Source organism: Gopherus evgoodei, chromosome 1 (genome assembly GCF_007399415.2).
Source record: "Gopherus evgoodei ecotype Sinaloan lineage chromosome 1, rGopEvg1_v1.p, whole genome shotgun sequence".
NCBI lineage: Eukaryota > Metazoa > Chordata > Testudines > Testudinidae > Gopherus > Gopherus evgoodei.
The window spans coordinates 76,280,365-76,299,446 of NC_044322.1; the positions used below are offsets into that span (position 1 = coordinate 76,280,365).

General features: G+C 40.4%; 1 protein-coding gene across 1 annotated transcript in view; it reads left to right on the forward strand.

Annotated features, from left to right (window-relative positions):
• The window catches only part of PIBF1 (progesterone immunomodulatory binding factor 1), a 195,693-nt gene extending 177,100 nt beyond the window's left edge, over positions 1–18,593 (forward strand). Inside the window, 2 exon segments of the mRNA XM_030566449.1 lie at positions 11,847–12,026; positions 18,189–18,593. Of these exon segments, the coding sequence (XP_030422309.1) occupies positions 11,847–12,026; positions 18,189–18,245 (237 nt within the window). The 3' untranslated portion in view covers positions 18,246–18,593.
• The last annotated feature ends 489 nt before the right edge of the window (positions 18,594–19,082 follow it).

The following is a 19,082-nucleotide window of genomic DNA, read 5'->3' on the forward strand; positions in this document are numbered from 1 at the left end:
CAGCAAAGAATCCTGTGGCACCTTATAGACTAACAGATATTTTGGAGCATGAGCTTTCGTGGGTGAATACCCACTTCCTCAGATGCATGTAGTGGAAATTTCCAGGGGCAGGTATATATATGCTAGCTTGCCACCCTGTACGCTGAGTTGAGGTGAGGAAAGTTATGGTACCTTGTGGATAGTGAAGGTTATGGCCCTGAGAAACAGTCTGGAGAACCTGCCAGTCATGTACATGCCCCTGAACTGGTGGAGAGGCTTTCCACAAGAGCCACCTAGACAAGCCCAGTCTAGTGACACCTTGGTGTCGTCCCTGAGGGGGACCGATGTAAGGATCTGCAGAGCTATAACCTGCGGTCTGCTGGTCACTGACCAGCTGCAGTCCATGGGCTTTGAGCCTGGTGGGGCCCAGCACTACAGGATGTGCCGCTCACAGAAGGCCTGATTGACAGTGCTCCCAGGGCCCCAGTTAGTCTGGGTTCCCTACTTAAGCCTGAAGGGGACACCAAGAAGCGGTCTGTAGAACTAGGAGCACTGTCCAGCCCAGCCAGCTTCTACCACAGACCCTCTTCCTTTGCCTTGCTTTGGTTCCTGGCTTTGACTTCAGCTCTGCTCCTTTGCTCTGGTTTCTGGCTTCCAACTCTGGCTCTGTCCCTCAGCTCTGGCACCATTTTCTAGGCCTGATCACCCACATCCTGGCCATGAAAGTCTGTGGTAGAAGTGGGAGTTGAACGAGGAGCTCTTGAATCCTCCTCCAGTTCTCAATCATAACCATTCATCCTCCCTTACTTATGTTTTTCTCCAGTTTAAGAATTTGGGAAGAAAATATTGTCAGTTTTTTCTACTTTACTTAAAATAATGATAAAAATTAATATTTGTTAGACACTTTCTTTCCACTGTTTATTAACTTGTTTTACTACTTATGAACTGGGGTTTTTTAAACTTGGAAGTAATATAATTAATCCACTTGCCTAAATGATTTTGACAGACTAATTAGACTTTTGTTCTGTATTGTCCTGAGAATTTAGGGCCAGGTTCAGTTTTTAAAAATCTGCCCTTGAAAGGGAAGGAGGCCACACAAAGGCTCTGAAAAATCATTTTTCAAAGACATTTCTTTTACAGCATGGAAATCAAACATTTCTTTTTTAACTGAACCCTTGAAAGGATACTTTGTCTATATTTCTCATAATTGAACCTGCTACACATGCACACACTACTTTATAAAAGCTGTTCTCAAACTGTGGTCCTTGGGACACTTTCTGATGGACCTAGAAAGGTGGCAAGTCCTATGGTGCTGGCTCCTCATTCACTCCAGCCACTTGTATAGGCATATGGGCTCTTGTAGAAGCAGCTAGAAATAAAGAGGAGTTATCATTCAAGCTCTCTTTCCTAGAAGCCATTACTACTTAGCTAGAAGAGAAGAAAAGGGAGCTTCCCTGAGGGTCTAGAACTGGTAGCAGAGTTAGTAGAAAAAACTGGTAGCTGTGTTTTGGCCAGAGAAGAACAGGACCAGGCAGCTGGGCAACATGTGCCAAGGAGAGGACCAAGTATCGGAGGGGTAGCCGTGTTAGTCTGTATCCACAAAAACAACAAGGAGTCCGGTAGCACCTTAAAGACTAACAGATTCATGGAGTTAAAATTACAGATGCAGGCATAAATATACTCACACATGAAGAGAAAGGAATTATCTTACAAGTGAAGAACCAGTGTTGACAGGGCCAATTCAGTCAGAGTGGATGTGGTCCACTCCCAATAACTGATGAGGAGGTGTCAGTACCAAGAGAGGGAAAAACTGCTTTTGTAGTGAGCCAGCCACTCCCAGTCCCTATTCAGGCCCAAATTAATGGTGTTAAATTTGCAAATAAATTGTAGCTCTGCAGTTTCTCTTTGAAGTCTGTTTTTGAAGTTTTTTTCCTTGAAGTATAGCTACTTTTAAATATGTTATAGAATGTCCAGGGAGATTGAAGTGTTCTCCTACTGGCTTTTGTATGTCGTCATTCCTGGTGTCTGATTTGTCTCCATTTATACTTTTATCCATAATTCATTTATTCTTCTGGTATGTGGGTCATAATAGCATCCAGAAGTTTCTATGCTTATGGAGCTTATGCACCTATGGAGCCCAGAGAGCCCTCCCAAGTAACCACTTTCCTCACTGTGTTTCTCTGCCTGCAGTTGATTAAGTTCCAAAGGCCTGTTAGCCTTCTATATCCCATGCCAGCATCCTAGGGGAAAGCAGCAACCCTGTTTCCTCCTCATTATGCTTCCCCTGTAGTCTGGGCCATAAGGTTTCTCTTCACTGGATAGAAGAAAGTGCTAGGGGCTTTTACCCTTCTTTGTCCCTTTGAGATTTGGGGTCTCACCAAGTGTCTGTGCCCCCATAATTCAGTCCCATTAACCTGTTACCCACATCTCTACATGTCCTCCTTTTATCTCGATGTATCCCTTTTTCCCCTACTGTGCCTCTTGTTGGATCCCCTGATCCCACACTATCTCATTCCCTCTCATCTTTGACATTGGTGCAACAGTATGGGTGGCGAAATGGGCCACCTGCACAAATCTCTCTCTCTCTCTCTCTCCCTCCCCTACACACTAGTCACACAATTGAAGTGCGGCCTGCTCTAGTTTAAACTGTAACTGAATTGTGCTGAGGGAGAGTGGCTGGTGGCAACTTAGTTCAGAGAGCCACTGCATTGGAGGGACGCTATGGAGCCATTGACTGTAGCAGCAGCCAGAGGTGGATTAGGGTTTTGTGGGGCCCTGGGCCAGAGCAGTCGCACCCCCCCCTCCCGCCCCACCCCATACTTCCGCCGGGGAAATGGGGTCGGGGCACGGAAGCAGGGAAAGTTCCCACGTCCTGACCCCGCTCTGCAGTAGAAGTGCCAGGCGGGTGGGAAGAGTAGGGCAAGCCTCCATGCCCCGACTCTGCTGCTGGGCAGAGTGGGCCCGGTTTGCACAGTGGCTAATCTGCCACTGGCAGCAGCTTCCATATGCAAAAGAGGACATGGAAAGAAGTTGTAACAGGAGGGCTCATAAAAGCATTAGAGCCAGAAGGAGAAGACACTAAGCACATGAGCAGGGGCAAGAGAATAGTGAATCTCAGGAAGGGGAAACCGCTTGATGCCGGGGAGAGAGGGAGCTGGAACGGTATCTGAAGGGGGCTGGAAAGAAAGGATTGGGAACAGGTATCTCAAATAAATTATGTCCATCCCTGCTCCTTTCCTTTTTTTTTTTCATTTAAAAGATTGTACGTGGTAATTTCAAAATTATTTGTGTTTCCAAAGTGAATTCCTCCTCATCTATGTGCTGTAACTTGTTTAATCTTTAAAAACAAAATCTGACGTACAGTGCTTGGTGCTCTTTTTAAATCTTAAGCTACAGGGTAATTATCATATTTCTTATGCTACATTTATGTTCTGAGATTCTAGTTCCTATTAATGTTCTGCATGTTTTCTCAGTAGAATACAGGGACATTTCTGCATTACAAGGAAGCCCTGGAGCTATTCTCATCTTAAAACTTAGAGAAACAAGTGACATTTACATTACTAAATGATTGTAGAGAAGTTTTCAGTTTATATTTTGCAGACGAAAATATGCTCTTAAGCAGCAGTATTTGTCATTTTCTTATCTATTTAGTGATGTTAGGCTTTAATTAAACTTGAATACAAAATGCTACTGAATTTCGGCAGATGAAGGATTTAACAAATGGATACATTCATTCATTTCTTGGTGTTGTATATTTCTGAATAGCAGTTTTCTTACAAATTTTTCAAGAATGATCTTTCCATTTGCCGTGTTATATGCTAAATAATTGCATTCTGAATATTGCTTGCTACCTAGCGATTACTGTTTTTAAGATCCTAAAAAGGGCAGCAATGTTTATAATAATGTCACTGCATATAAATACAATATAAATACAATATAAATTCTTTTTTTGTATCATTAAAATATCTTTTCACAAAATACAGGCAAAGATCAACTCACTGATTTGAATTACAAGAGCAAACTGGCATGAACATTTGAAGTAATGTACTTTTTTCAGGGGCAGGTTAAATTAAAAAAAAAAAGTGGAATTTAGGAATTTAAGCAAGAAATTGTTGGCAGAAAGGCCTTCTAAATATTTAAATATTTAATTATATTCTTTTTTTTTCAGTGTTGGCTATTAATTGTTTAGTTACATTGGTAGTTTTCCAAATGTATAGACTTTTTTACTTTCCTTCACTGTGTGATACTATTTGAATATCCTCAAATGTAAACATATTTATGAATTACCAAAAATGGGATGAATCAAATTAAAGGGGGGAGTTATTCAATTGAAGAGATAAGCTCTCATAATCAGTAACTGATTGTGCCTATTATTATGACTATTTTGACACGAGTAAAATTGAGTCAGTATTGTCTTTATTTTATTTTCATTAAAGTAGATATAACTGTAATTGAGTTATACAGTGGCTGAGCTAAAAAGTATCAGTTTCAAATAAGGCTTTTATTTTTGTTATAAGTATATTATTTTTCTGTGTTTTTTGTTTACATCAAAGTATTAGAATATTCATATAATAGATTTCACACATCTCTTTTTTATAAATTATAAATTTACCTCAAAAATTTGAAACACTCTTTCCTTTCCCCCCCAACAATTATATATATATATATATATATGATTAGGAATTAAGGTAACATACAGCAGAAAACATGCTGTGGCATTCTGCACATGCCTGAGGGAAATAAAGGGGGGAATGGGCTCAGCTATCACTTACTTGAGTCGTACTGTCTGCAGCAGTGAAATGGAACCCTTCCAGCATTCACCTGGGTCTCTGCACACTGTCCTTAGTGTTAGTTATTAGTATTGTTAATTAATTTTGTTAGTAGTGTGTGTTTAGGCTTTTTGCCAGTTGATTGACGAATAAAAAACCCAACACCTTTTTAGTCAGATGCTTAGCTTATAGGCTAGCTACTTCTCCTTTCCCCATACAGGGGCCTTAGCAGTATGGCAGAAATGAAATCTCTGACGTTCAAACTCTGCTCTTCATGTGAAGCTTCAGTGCCACTTAGCAGCGGGCACTCCACTTGCCTTTTTTGTTTCGGAGGGAGAATACTCCTTCGCTATGTTCCATGTGTTGCTCCTTCTGTCCATGAACTCAAAAAGCTAGAGAGATCCATCTAAAATTGTTCCTCATGGAGCAGTCTGTTCATGCTTCCACAGATGCTGAAAGTAAGTATGTACCTAGATCTCAATCCTTTGGTCAGACCCTTCCCATGACCACTCCGTGAGCTGAGATTCCACCCCAGGCTCTCTAAGTTATCCTTCTCCATTATGACAATTTTGACCTCTGGAAGGGGTGGGAAGGGGCACTGTTTCAGAGATAAGCCAAGGCATATGTCATCCTTGGGGCCTACTAAGTCAAGACACGTGTCAGCAGGTGCCGAACAGGTCTTGGGCTCAGCAGTTGAAGGACAGCCAAAGGTCTCACAAAAGTCCCTTTGGCATCTTGGTACCAACTGTTAAATATGAGCTTGTGTTACCCAGTAAACCTGTAGACTGCCCTTTGGTTTCCTGGGCCTCTACATCCCAGACCCTAGGAGGAAGCAGGCTAAATCTCAAAGCTCCTTCAGGCAGCATCCTTCTGCTCAATATTACTAGAACACTCAGAGGACTTTAGAGCCACTGAGAAAGAAGCAACGACTGTTCACCTCTTCCTCCACTTAAACACAGTCTGTGTCTTCCACCAGATGAGTGAACTGCTGGAGGATCCCTCTCCTTGCGCACTCTTTCTTCCCCCTTTGGCAACTTCTTCTTTTACTTTCAAGATGTCTGGACTCACATTGGGCCAGGGATTCTGGAAATTCTCAGCAAGGGGTATTCTATTGAACTCTAGTCACTTCCTACCCTCTTCACCATCCCTTTTCAGGGACCTTTCTCATGAGATACTATTAAAACAAGAAGGGGACTTCCTTCTACAACTTTGAGCAATTTGGAGTGGAAGAGATGCCCTTAGAGTTCAGGAGCAGGGGGGTTTATTCCCACTATTTCTTATCCCCAAAAAAGAAATGGGAGTTGTTGTCGTAGTCTAAACTTTTGATGTGTAGGTTATAGTTACATGACACAGATGTAAGAACAAAAGTAATTATAGCTGTCTCAGGTCTGTTGAAAACCTGTTCAATTGTCACGTTGAAAATTGTCCATTATGTTTATTGTGAAAAAATTTTCACGCTTTCTAGCAGTTATTTATTTGATAGGGCAACATTCCTTTTTACCACCCTAATCATATTTCCACACCTGGAAATTCTTTTTAATTTTGTTTCAGTCATATGAACATCAGATTTTAATATCCTACTAACCTTGAATGTCCATAGCTACTTAATTTGGGAACTGTAAGAAGCATATTTGATGTATGTATGTGCAAGTTATGTCAAGGACACACAGAGCACATTGATAGTCATCCTTTTATAGTGTCCATAAATACAAAAAAAATTATTAAATGAAGTCATATTTTACATTTTAAAAATGTAATGCCACCGTTTCATTTTTGCATCTGTTCTTTTGTCTGCCATAATTGCACTCAAACATCTATAAATGGCCCACCATAATTGAAGATAGTTTATTTAGTTGGGGGGAATCAGATTTTATCCTCCATAATCAATTGTCTGGACTGTACATATCCATTCTCCATACTTCAATTTACTGTGTCAGTTATCCATGATAAACATTTTGTGTTTTTTAAGAATTAAATATTTTGCATCTTATTTTCACTTGTCAAGATCAGAATTTATCGTTACTATAATTTCAAATGCTTCTGAAATCTGAGTATACAAATAGCATTATTTTATTTTACCTTTTAAAAATCATGGACCTTTTTTCACTTTTGCCAACTCATAATTGTTTTAGAACTTGATATTTTAGTCACTATGTACACAGAATACCTGTTGAAGATAATGGGAGTTATTCACATACACACAGCAGCTGCAGCATCAGGCCATAATTAAATTCTAGAATAAAATTTTCAGAAACTAGGAATTATTTAAATTATAGGCATGCATAATGCCAGTAACCTAATGATGTAAAAAGAAAAATATGCTTTTTCCTAATCTAGCTACACACCTAATTATTTAAAAAACCTACATCTTTGTGTTCCCACACAAAAATACCTTAGTTATTTTTTAACTAATGCTGCTGGACTGCATATGCATAGACCACCAATATAAAGCATGAAATGCAAGGAAATAAGCAGATAGTCATTCAACCCTTACATGCTTCCTGCAAAATGTAACTCCCTTTGTTTCCCTACCATATTCAGCTCTTAAAAATCCATTCATCTCTCCCGCTCAATACAACCTTAGGACAAACCCCAGTTGTCTCTACCGCCGCCTACAACCCTAATCAGTTCTGCTTCCCTATGTCTCCTCCCACCATATACCTACTCCTCCTCCCTCTGTGCTGCTGCCTGGTGCAGTGGGGGAGACAATGGAGGAATTAACAGGGAATGATGTGTTGGGAGCCAGAGGCAGAGTGGGGATGGGGTTGGTAAGTGGGGGATGATTGTGCATGTCAGAGGATTGGGTGAGGAGAGGGTTGTATGCAGAGTTCTTGGGTGGTGGGATTGGAGCTGTGCAGGCAGCGTGAGATGGGGAGGAATCATAGAAGATTAGGGTTGGAAGAGACCTCAGAAGGTCATCCAGTCCAACCCCCTGCTCAAAGCAGGACCAACCCTAACTAAATCATCCCAGCCAGGGCTTTGTCAAGCTGGGCCTTAAAAACCTCCAAGGATGGCGACTCCACCACCTGCCTAGGTAACCTATTCCAGTTCTTCACCACCCTCCTAGTGAAATAGTTTTTCCTAGTATCCAACCTCTAGACCTCCCCCACTGCAACTTGAGACCATTGCTTCTTGTTCTCTCATCTGCCACCACTGAGAACAGCCTAGATCCATCCTCTTTGGAACCCCCCTTCAGGTAGATGAAGGCTGCTATCAAATCCCTCCTCACTCTTTTCTCTTCTGGAGACTAAATAAGCCCAGTTCCCTCAGCCTCTCCTCATAAGTCATGTGCCCCAGCCCCCTAATCATTTTCATTGCTCTCCACTGGACTCTCTCCAGTTTATCCACATCCTTTCTGTAATGAGGGGCCCAAAACTGGATGCAGTACTCCAGATATGGCCTCACCAGTGCTGAATAGAGGGGAATAATCACTTCCCTTGATCTGCTGGTGAAGCTCCTCTTAATGCAGCCCAATATGCCAATAGCCTGCTTGGCAACAAGGGCACACTGTTGAATCTGCTTTGAGGCATACACACTCTAAGTTCTCCCCATAGAATTGCTGTCTTGGCTTCCCAGTGTACCAATGCAGAAATATCAGGTGGAGCCCTTCAGGCATCAGTGCTTCAACAGAGAGATGCTCAACTTACCCAGCATTGTCGTCTCAGTGCTGCAATGCTGGAGGAGCCTAGCATCTCCACAGAAGAATCAGTGCTTTTAGAGTTTTACACTGCACTGCTTCCTCAGTGCAGTGCGGAGAGCTGAGGCAGCAACAGTGAGGGAGTAATTCGAGCACTGATACCGTCTCGCAGAGGCATTGGACTTCCCACCCCAGGAACAATTTATTTCCCCAACTTGCATTACCCACAACCCTTCCTTTACCCACCAATGTACAAGCCTTTTCTCTCCCAGTCCAATTTGTGTTCCTGCTAATGCCCCCTTCTTTCTCCCCAAGGCCCTACTTTTCACATCCCACACATTCCTGCTCTGTTCCACCATTATTGGCCTGCAGAGCCCTGTCTCTCAGACTCTGCTGCCTTTCCTGGCTTCCTAGGATCTATATGCTGAGCAGGGATCTTGGAAGCAGGCTAACAGAATCAGATAATGGAAATAGGTGATAAATCTGAGCAATTCAGTTGTCTAATCATTACATAATTTGTATCAGTCATTGCTAATTTGGGGAATAACTCTTTAAATTCAAAATTCACAGGTGGCATGTGATATCAGAATGTGTTTATGGATTGTGGCATTTGCTGGAACTGTCGTTAGGTAGAGAAATCCAAAAAAAGTGAGAAGGGAACTGCCACATTTCAGAATCAGGACATTTTCAAATGTATCCTCATCAAAAGTTAGTAAATCTGAAATTTATAAACCATAAATAAATAAATAAATAAATAAACAAACAGTAGTAATTAGGGTGACCAGATGTGACGAAGAAAATATTGGGACACATGGCAGGGCCCCGCCGGCGGAACAAAAAGGAAAAGAAATAGCTGAATGCGGCTGGCAGAGCAAAAAAAAAAGAAAAAAAGTGCTGCCGATGGAGCGAAATATTGGGACAAGGACCTAAATTTTGGGACGGTCTTGATTTTATCAGGACGTCTGGTTACCCTAGTAGTAATTCCACTGAAGTTAACAGGGTTACTGTGGAATAACTATGGTGTAATGGAGAGAGAAGCTTTGCACATTGTACTGAATTAGGGCCTTTCAAACTAAAATTAATCATTAAAGTTTAAAAAAGGGATTTTAGTCCTGCTTTAAATGCAAATGTTAATGCAACCTTAACAATGCCCCATAACAAACGTAGACACTGTTTTAGGTTAATATATACATTGTGGGGCAAATTCTCATCTCCAATCTCTTGTGATTCCTTTATGTCACTCGGGAGTGTAAAGGAGGCAAGACTCCTGGCATAAGTGTCCAGCTGAGAATTCCTTTTGCAGTGTGGAAGCTGTTAGCTGGTGGAAAGCCAGCGCACACTGCTCCTGAGCCAGCCACTCCATGCCCCAAATCTGGGGGATATGGCAGATCTCTACGCTGGAAATTCTCAGGTGGATTATAGTGCTTCCCAGTAAGGACCCCCACAAAGACTTTAAGCTGCTCTAATTTACCCGAGCGATTGCACAGACAGGCCCACAGCATTAGGGAGCCGTAATGGGCTCACTAACGAGCCATCCTTCTACCTTCATGATCTGAGAGCATTTGATACCATAACTGCAGGATTGGCCCTGCTTTATGTATCTTAAACTAACCTCTTTTTCAAATCAGTATGAGAATTCTTGGTCTTTGCCTTGTTTTTTTTAGTGCAACTTCAAACTCATAATTACAACTTTTTTTGGTCAATATAGTCTGATGCAAGATTTAGCTCCATAAAGATATATTTTAGCACCACTTATTAATGTCAAAACATTGCTTACATGTGACTTAATCTCCAGTCATGGAGCATGTATTTGTAATATACTTGTCTGAGTTATTTTCATCAAGAAATTCTGTCTATGTATCTTTGGCAGCATCTTTGTAGAGTTTACAACTTTCGGTAACATGTTGGCATCAACTAAGCAGTCCTTTTAAACAGCTGCTCTGCAGTTGAGCTGCTTTAACATGCCACCACACACAGCTGAATTATGCAAATATTAAATGACTGAGACCCAAGAACAATTTGTACACTGGATAAAGTTGTTGGGTGTATTTAGTGTTGGGGTTCCAGTCATAAAACTGTATTATTGTGGTTATTATTATTAACTACATTCTCTACAACAAAGCATGCCTATTTTTAATGTTTTCAAAAATATTTATATCGTGTGTATTGTTATGGAGCTATTAAAAGCAACTATGTATCAGAAGTTAGATGACAAGACTTTTAAGTGTCTGTTTTTACATTATGCTAATTTTGAATACTGTGATGAAAATAGAGTATGAATCACTTTAATTTTCTGGTTAATATTAAGAAATAGATAATAAGTAGTGTACAATAACTATATTGTCCATGTGTGTGTTTGGCATTAAACTATTATAAACATTTATTATACTGTTGTTTTGGTTGAAGAGCTAAGATAAGATTGCATGAATTAATTCTGAATTATTATTGAAGACAGTCAAAACCATATGGTTTTGAACTGCTATTTGAATGAAGAGTGCACTCACTTGGCTGTTTTGTCAGCCATAGTAATTCACAAATTGTTACAAGATACAGCTGGAAGCATCAGTGTGAGGGGAAATTATGTAACGTATTTTGTAATAATTGCATCCATTAAAAATGAAGAAAATAATGACAGCAGCATGGAGATGCAGTGACATTAGAAGACCATAGCAGATTAAAGTCAGAGAGGAATTATGGTTTTGTTTTTGTCACTTGACTAATGATTTTGAACCAATCTGTTGAGGGGGGAGGGGTTAAAATCTATCAAATTGTTTGTTTAGCAAATTATTAACATTTCCAAGTCAGCGAGAACCCTTCTGGCCACTAGATCCCTTTCTTTCCTTTTCAATAGTTGCTTTTTCATTCCATAGTTCAGATCATGATCCTTTTCCTCCTCTTTGCTGTAGTGTCTCCTAGGCCTCTCTTATCAATTGATTGGTTTTTTTAGGGGTAAAGACATATATTTGTTTTTTATATCTGCATTTATAAGGCACATACCCAAACCCTAACCCTCAGAGTACTATTTATCATAGCCTCTCAAATTGGATTCTGTAAGCTATCTTGTTTTACAAAATAGATCTTAAAAATAATTGTTTAAAATAAATGGCCGCTTAAATGGAAGAAAGAGATAGTGGGATCCTTAATGTACTTTAAATGCTTTTTCTGTTACAGCATTTGGACATTATGAGGTTTTATTTGTATAACTCTTCTGTGCCTTTTTATTTTATTACTCCGTTTAGTAAAGTAGTTTCTAACTAGTACTCAGACTAATAAATGAAAGTAAATAATTAGACTTCTTATAGGATTATTGATCTGCCTATATATCTATTTAGATATTTTGATTTGGTGAACAGAAATGCATTATTAACAGATAATCATTTTAGTGGGTTTTACTATTTTTAGTTTTATTGAAAAATTAGCATTGTTCTTATTTATTTTTATTATATTTTTTGTTTTTACAGGAACTGGCAGTAATGAAACAAATTCTTATCAGTCTTCATGGTAAACGCTATGGGGAAAATTTACCTCAGTCTCATAGTGACGTAAGAAGCTTAAATGCAAAACACAAATCAAACCCTTCTGTAAAGCTGTCAGCGGAACACGAGGAAGAAAATGTATTTATACCCAAACCAACATTATTTGTAAGTACAGTAATTAAAATAAGTGACCTAGGGTCTTCGTTTAGGGTACTATTGCTCGCATTTCAAAAACCAAAAAAAGTGTCCATGTGTGGGTGCGTATGTCAAAATAAAAAAATTACTCCTGGAAGTCTGCTTCTTTGAAGAGATGATTTCACAGGATTTGTATTCATCTTGTGGTGTTAATTCAAGACAGTGCAACATGCCTGCGGAAAGCTTTTCTCTCTGTGGTAGTGGAAGGCTACAGGAAGCTATATCCCTATACTGGTCACACACTACCACTGACTCCAGCCTTCTAGACGCTTCTAGATCTTAAAGTGCACAGGAAACAAATCTCCCAAAAAATTCAATTAGTAAAGTTGTATTAAAAATGGATAACAAAACAGAATTCTTACATATCCAATACATTAACATCCCAATGGATATAAGAAAATATATATATAGACATAGATATTTACATAATACTTACACATACACAGACTGGTCACACTGCCTAATACTAAGGTGGCCCGACACTTCCCATTATATGACCTTGTTTTCGGTTGCTTTATAACTTGAAATTTATTCCTTTGGGGCTGAAATATTCCATGCTGGGGGTCTACGTCAGACTAAGTGTTCTGGAAAGTTTCATGCTAAACGGTTCAGAAGTTCCTGAGAATGAGGCTAGGGAATATATTTTGTCATTTTAAAAATTTCTGGCAACCTTTTCTTTGAGAAGCTTTGGAGCAGGGACTTAAAAGTTGGCAAGGGGGAGATGTGGGCTTTGTATCAGGGTTGTACCTTTTGCGGTCCCTGTGAAAATCCACCCAAATTTGGCCAAGTTGCAAGACTTTGAAAGATCTGTTTGCACAAGCTCAATAGAGATCTCTTAGTTTTTTAGCTAAAATCTCTGAAGATTCCATGCATGCTGAGCATTCTCCCCTAAACTGATCTTGGAGCTTACAGGGTCAAAGATGGTTATCCCTGAATTTGCAGCTCCCAGCTGCTCTTGGCTTTGGAACTTAGAGCAGGGAGCCTTGTCTCTCTTGTGCTCTTAGTGACTTCTCTGCTGCTGCCTAGGCAATGTGGATGAGGAAGACACTTGACATGAACGCAGAGAAGAACAAGGCCCAGACTGTGACGGGAGGGGAAGGACTAGACTGGAGCAAGAAGCCTGATGTGACTAGAACTGGAGGCTGGGAGGGAGAGAGATGCTGACTGGGAGAATTGGGGGAGCAGGACTGGAAACCAGTGAGATGTTGGGGAAACTGGGACTAATTGTGCAGGAAGATTGGAACTAGGATCAAGTGGAGGGGATTGGGACTGGGAGCTGATAAGAAAAACTTGCAGTTGGATGGAACTGGGAGCCAGTTGGGGGTGGAACACTCAGATCAGATGAGGAAAGCAGGAGAGACTGGAAGTGGCTAGACAAAGGGCCTCGGCTGGGAACCAGTGGTGGGGGAATGAGCATGGGGGGAGGAGAGAGAGATCTGACAAGGAGCTGGTGTGCAGAGAGAGAATTGGTACTAGCTTAGCAAAGAGACTGAGACAAGGAGCCAGTTATAGAGGAGATTGGAGGCAAGGAGATGAGGTGGAGTAGGGGGATGAAGGCAAGATGGAACTTGGCGGAGAAGCCCGGAGAAGGAAGACAGACTTGGATGGGGAGAGTAGGATGAGAAGACTGAGGAGGGAAGACAAAGACTGGGTAGGGAAGGAGAGTGGGACTGGGACTAGGAGCCAAGAGTAAGGAACAGACAGGAGTGAGACAGGGACAGATTGGCTGTGATGGAGAAGAAGGGATGAAGCTTGGGTGTAACTGGCAGAAGTGTCCATGACCAATGGAATACACTCCTCTTTAGAGCCTGGAATGGAACCCCAAATTCCTGAGTTTTTTCATTCCTCTGCTATCTGCAAATATCTGTGTAACCTACTGATAAAGCATGTGTCTCATCCCACCTCTAATGCTGGTCCACACAGGAGAACAACCTACTATTGCTATCAGTTACTGTTAGCTCAAATGGCAGAGAGCTTAGTGGTTCCAGCCCTGCTGATGAATGATATTGGTGTCAATATGAATCCACATTATGGAATTTCTATTTTTTCAGTTCACTTTCTTAAAAAGCTAGGAAAATATACACTAAAAAATCAGGGAAAGCCAGAATTAAGATTGTCTGTGCAACCTTAATTTTACATGTAGGTGCATGTGTATTAGGATACCGTCTTTAATTAAATAGCAGGTAATGAGGACCCTGGCTCATTCAGTGCTCAGGATGTATTGTGCTCATGTAATAAGCAATATTTTGTGTTATCCTTATTAATCAATGTTTAGCCTTATTTACTGCACACTATTTAATCCCTGTTCTGAATACAGAATTATTAATTACCTTATGGGCTTCTCATGGCACTCATTACACTAAAAGGGTGTCATCAGGAGGAAGGAGAAAATTTGTTCACCTTAGCCTCTAATGATAGAACAAGAAGCAATGGGCTTAAACTGCAGCAAGGGAGATTTAGGCTAGACATTAGGAAAAAGTTCCTAACTGTCAGGGTAGTTAAACACTGGAATAAATTGCCTAGGGAGCTTGTGGAATCTCCATCTCTGGAGATATTTAAGAGTAGGTTAGATAAATGTCTATCAGGGATGGTCTAGACAGTATTTCGTCCTGCCATGAGGGCAGGAGACAGGACTCGATGACCTCTCGAGGTCCCTTCCAGTCCTAGAGTCTATGAATCTATTACTGAGTACTATACAAATATTAATTATCTTCACAAAACCCCTGTGAGGTGCAGGGTTGGTATTCTCCCCATCTCTGGAATAAAGATGCTAAAGAACAGAGAATAATGTCAAAAGTGTACAGTAATATTGGTTGCCCAATTTGAGAGGCCTAGGACCTGATTTTTCAGAATATTTAGCATTGTATCACACTTTGTATGTTCAAAGCACAGTTCCTCATTGACTTCAGTTGCAGTTGCGAGTGCTCAGCGTTTCTGCTAAACTGACCCTAGGGTCTCAGTTTGAGCACTCATAGAATGAGGAACACACAGTTAGTCACCTCCCTTGAAAAGTTTGGCTTAAGTGACCTGCCCGGAATCGTACAGCAATTCTGTGGCAGAGGCAGGGATAGAATCAAGCTCTCCAAAGCAACATTCAGTTGCCTTAACCATGAGACCATTCTTTCTGTACATGCAATGCCCTGCCTCAGTCACTAGACACCTTCCAACTTCCTAACAGAAGAGGCAGGACTGCTACAGACAGCAGCCCCCTTTCATTACACAGTCTTGATTATTTGCCAGAGCAGGTCCGTTCTGTGCACTGAATGAGGCAGGGGTTCTTTGGAAAGTGATCATGTAATTAATTGTAGTGTGATTAAGTCTCAAGGGACTGAATTGGGGTTGCAAAAAGAGCCTTAATTCTGGCATTTCCAAACTTTTGAGTGCTTATCTTTGCAGCCTCAGTGTCCTTTTAATATACATACGTACACGTGTGTGTATAATATATACACACACACACACACACACACACACATATATATATGTTCATAACAGGGTCAGCCATCCTGCTCCTCCCTGGTTCTTGTTTTTGAGGGAGGTATTCTACTTCCTACATATATACACACATATCCATACATATATATATATATAAAAAGGGTGCTTGCGTGTGTATATAAAATCATATATATCATGTGTATGGATATGTGTGTATATATGTAGAAAGTAGAATACCTCCCTCAAAAACAAGAACCAGGGAGGAGCAGGATGGCTGACCCTGTTATGAACATGAGTCTCCAATTTTCTTTTATGTTTCCGTGCAGAGATGTTTCTGGAGGCTTTGGTTCATGGCTGATTGGAGTCAATAACTTCAGCAGGGATGTATCAATCAGAGGCGGATTAGGGTTTTGTGGGGCTCTGGACCAGAGCATGTGGGAGCCCGTTCCTACCCCTGCTGCCAGCAGTACACACACACGCACCCAGCACTCCTGCTAGGGAATGGGATAGGGCACAGGGGCTTGCCCCGCTCCACTCGGTGTTCCTGCCAGTCAGAGCGTGGGGACACCCCAATTGGCCAGGGCCCCTTTGGCTGAGTGGCTAATCCACCACTGGTGTCAATGCTGCAGAAAAGAAGCCCACATCAACAAGTCTCAGAGCCTGAGTCAACTGACTCAGGCTCATGCAATGGGTCTTCCAATAGCAGGGTAGATGCTCCTGCTCAGGCTGGAGCCTGGGCCCTGAGACCTGTTGAGGGGGATGAGTCTCAGGGCTCAGGCTCCAGCATGAGCAGCAACGCCAATGCTGCTATTTTGAGACCTGTGAGGTGATTTGCCACTGTGGTGTAGTTTGTTTTTGGTTTTGCTGCACAGGTGTTTCCAATATGTTACTGACTTTGTACTTGCCGCTTAAGGTGAAGTTGATACCTCGTCCAATAAGAAAGAGCTTATTATCATCCCCACCAAGGGTGTTATATTGTGAGTACACCCTTGCACAAAAGAATTTAGCTTGTAAATGGATTATAGATTATTTTAAGGTGACCAGTGAGGTGGGCCTAGAAGGGTGCTGGGTCTGTCTTAATTAGGGCAGCAGGTAGGGAGTCATAGTACCCAGAGTTACTCAGTGCAAGCTTCTGCTTCAGAGACAGACTTAGGCAGTCTCTTGGTTGTATCTTTGAGAGGGATTCAGGCATCCTTGTTGAAGATAGCCTAGATTCCCAAACACAAAAGTGACTGCGGCCTTCTTTAACTTACATCTTTTGGTGGCTTTCACAAAGATTTACAATCTCATTTGATAGTAAGAGTCAAAAAGGAAAGCGAAGGAAAATGAACTGTAGCTTCAAGTTTCATTTGTAGTTACTAACAAAACAAATGGAAAAACAGTACAACAGCCAACCATAGTAGATGTCATAGTAAATAATAAATACTTGCATTTCTGTAGTGCCTTTCACCCAAGGTACTGAAAGCACTTCGCATACATCAATCCTTAGGCACAGAAGTTAAGTGTTTTGTACAGATGTTGCTCCATTTCCTTGAGGAAGCTGGGAATATAACTCAGGAGTGTTACTTCACAGTGCAATGCTCGAACTACTAAGTACCCTCTGATTTTTCTGACAAGTATGGGACAAATTTAGAAAATATATGTTTGGGGAGATTTCCTAAATCAAGTGACAGCTGTAATAATTGGGCTTTTTTTCCTCTCAAGTTTCGTGTTTGTTTGCTGTTGAACGGTGTTTGATTAAATTTGTGAGCCAGACTTAATAGTCAAATAATGTAAAGGTTAGAATGAAAATAATGCCTTATTTACCATTTCTTTGGATGGAATGATTAATGATTCACTAATGACACACAATTCGTTTGAATGTCTGGAATAATAAATGTATTATGTATGAAACAGAGCACATGTATTTATATCTTTTTGAGGCCATTAAACTTGATTTGATTTCAATACAGGATTTTAACAGTAATAATTACACTTATCACTTGTTCAAAAAGTACTGCCATGGAGCATGGGGAATTGCGAGGCAGTGAGCAGGACATTTCCATCCTGTGAAAGGTCTGTACTTCTCATGGCTCTCCTAGAACTTTGTTTTTAGGGGTGAATTCCCTGCCAGTTCCATTGAGTCTGAAGATGACTCATCCGCTTCCTTCCCACACTTACTTACTATTACTTTTCCATGTGAAAGGTTGCTGTAATTGCTACAGGAATTTTATGCAGTCATGAATGTGTGACAAGTAGCCTACAAGACTGTGAATGTAAGGAAAGGTGATCCAGAGGCAGTGTCCCACAATTAAGTTATGGAGAACCCGTGTTCTTACATCTAGCTTTTTGTATTATGCTTAAAATGTTGGCATTTGTCCTAGGTTCCCATCTCCTTTTTTAACAGAAATATACCTAACATAATTTACAATGATAGTCCTTCAGCTAAGCAGTTCATGGATCGTTTTAACCTTGGTAAACATTTTGAATCATAATCTGGTTAATAATATGATGTTTGGTTTATTTTATTATCTTAGACACAGAGAACTTTAATGTATTTTTGTGTAATGTAAACCTTTCACATTTTAATTGATTTTAGTTTAAACAGAGCAATCAGTTGCCGCTATGAATGGCAGAGAGAGAGGAAGGCAGAGTTGTGTGGATTGCATATTTGTCCTGCCTTTCAACTGTCTCATAACCAAAGCATTCTTTCTTTCATAGACAAATAGAAAGGCACCTGATTGGTACAGGAAGCTGAAGCAGAAAAAAGCACCATGATATTGTTCCAGGGATTTTCAATATAAATTAATCTGTTTGGGAGTTTATTCTGTGAAGAAAGAAATTGTATTCATAATCATGTTCTTAGTACCACACAAATAAACAACTGGTTTGTTTGAATTTTATACCTATAATATGTTTATATATTGTAACATTACCATTAAACAGCTAATGAAAAAATGTGTGGCAGTACTTGATGTGATGATTGTACCATCAATATGTTCTAATTCAAAATACTAAATACAAACATACTCAGTGTGTGTTTATAATTTTAGCTAATAAAGGACATCTTATTCACAATGCTCGTTAATGTGAATTTCAGCTTTTTCATATAGTTTTTCTTGGATCCTGTGTTTCATGCTACATTCTTGTAACTGTTCTGGCTTCTAGAAGCTTAAGAAACATACTAAGAAAACAGCATCAGATGGCAAAAAAAAAAAAAAATGTTTCTTATTAACCCTGATTGCATGGGGCTCTTAAGCTAGTCTCTGCTCATGCCCTTTGTTTCACATAAAAATTCAATAAAAATATCTGGCTGACAAATCTCAAAAAAAAATCATCAATGGGGAATCATCAAGTGGTGGGGAGATGTGTCTAGTGGGGTTCTGGAGGGATCAGTACTAGGCCTCGTGCTGTTCAACATTTTTATCAATGATTTGGAAGTAAATATAAAATTGCTACTGATAAAATTTACAGATAGCGTGAAGACTGACAGAATGAGAGAATACTGGGTACTAAAGGACTTTTTAATCTTGTGGAGAAAGGTATGACAAGAAACGATGGCTGGAAGCTGAAACCAGACAAATTAAAATTGGAAATGTCACAAATTTTTAACAG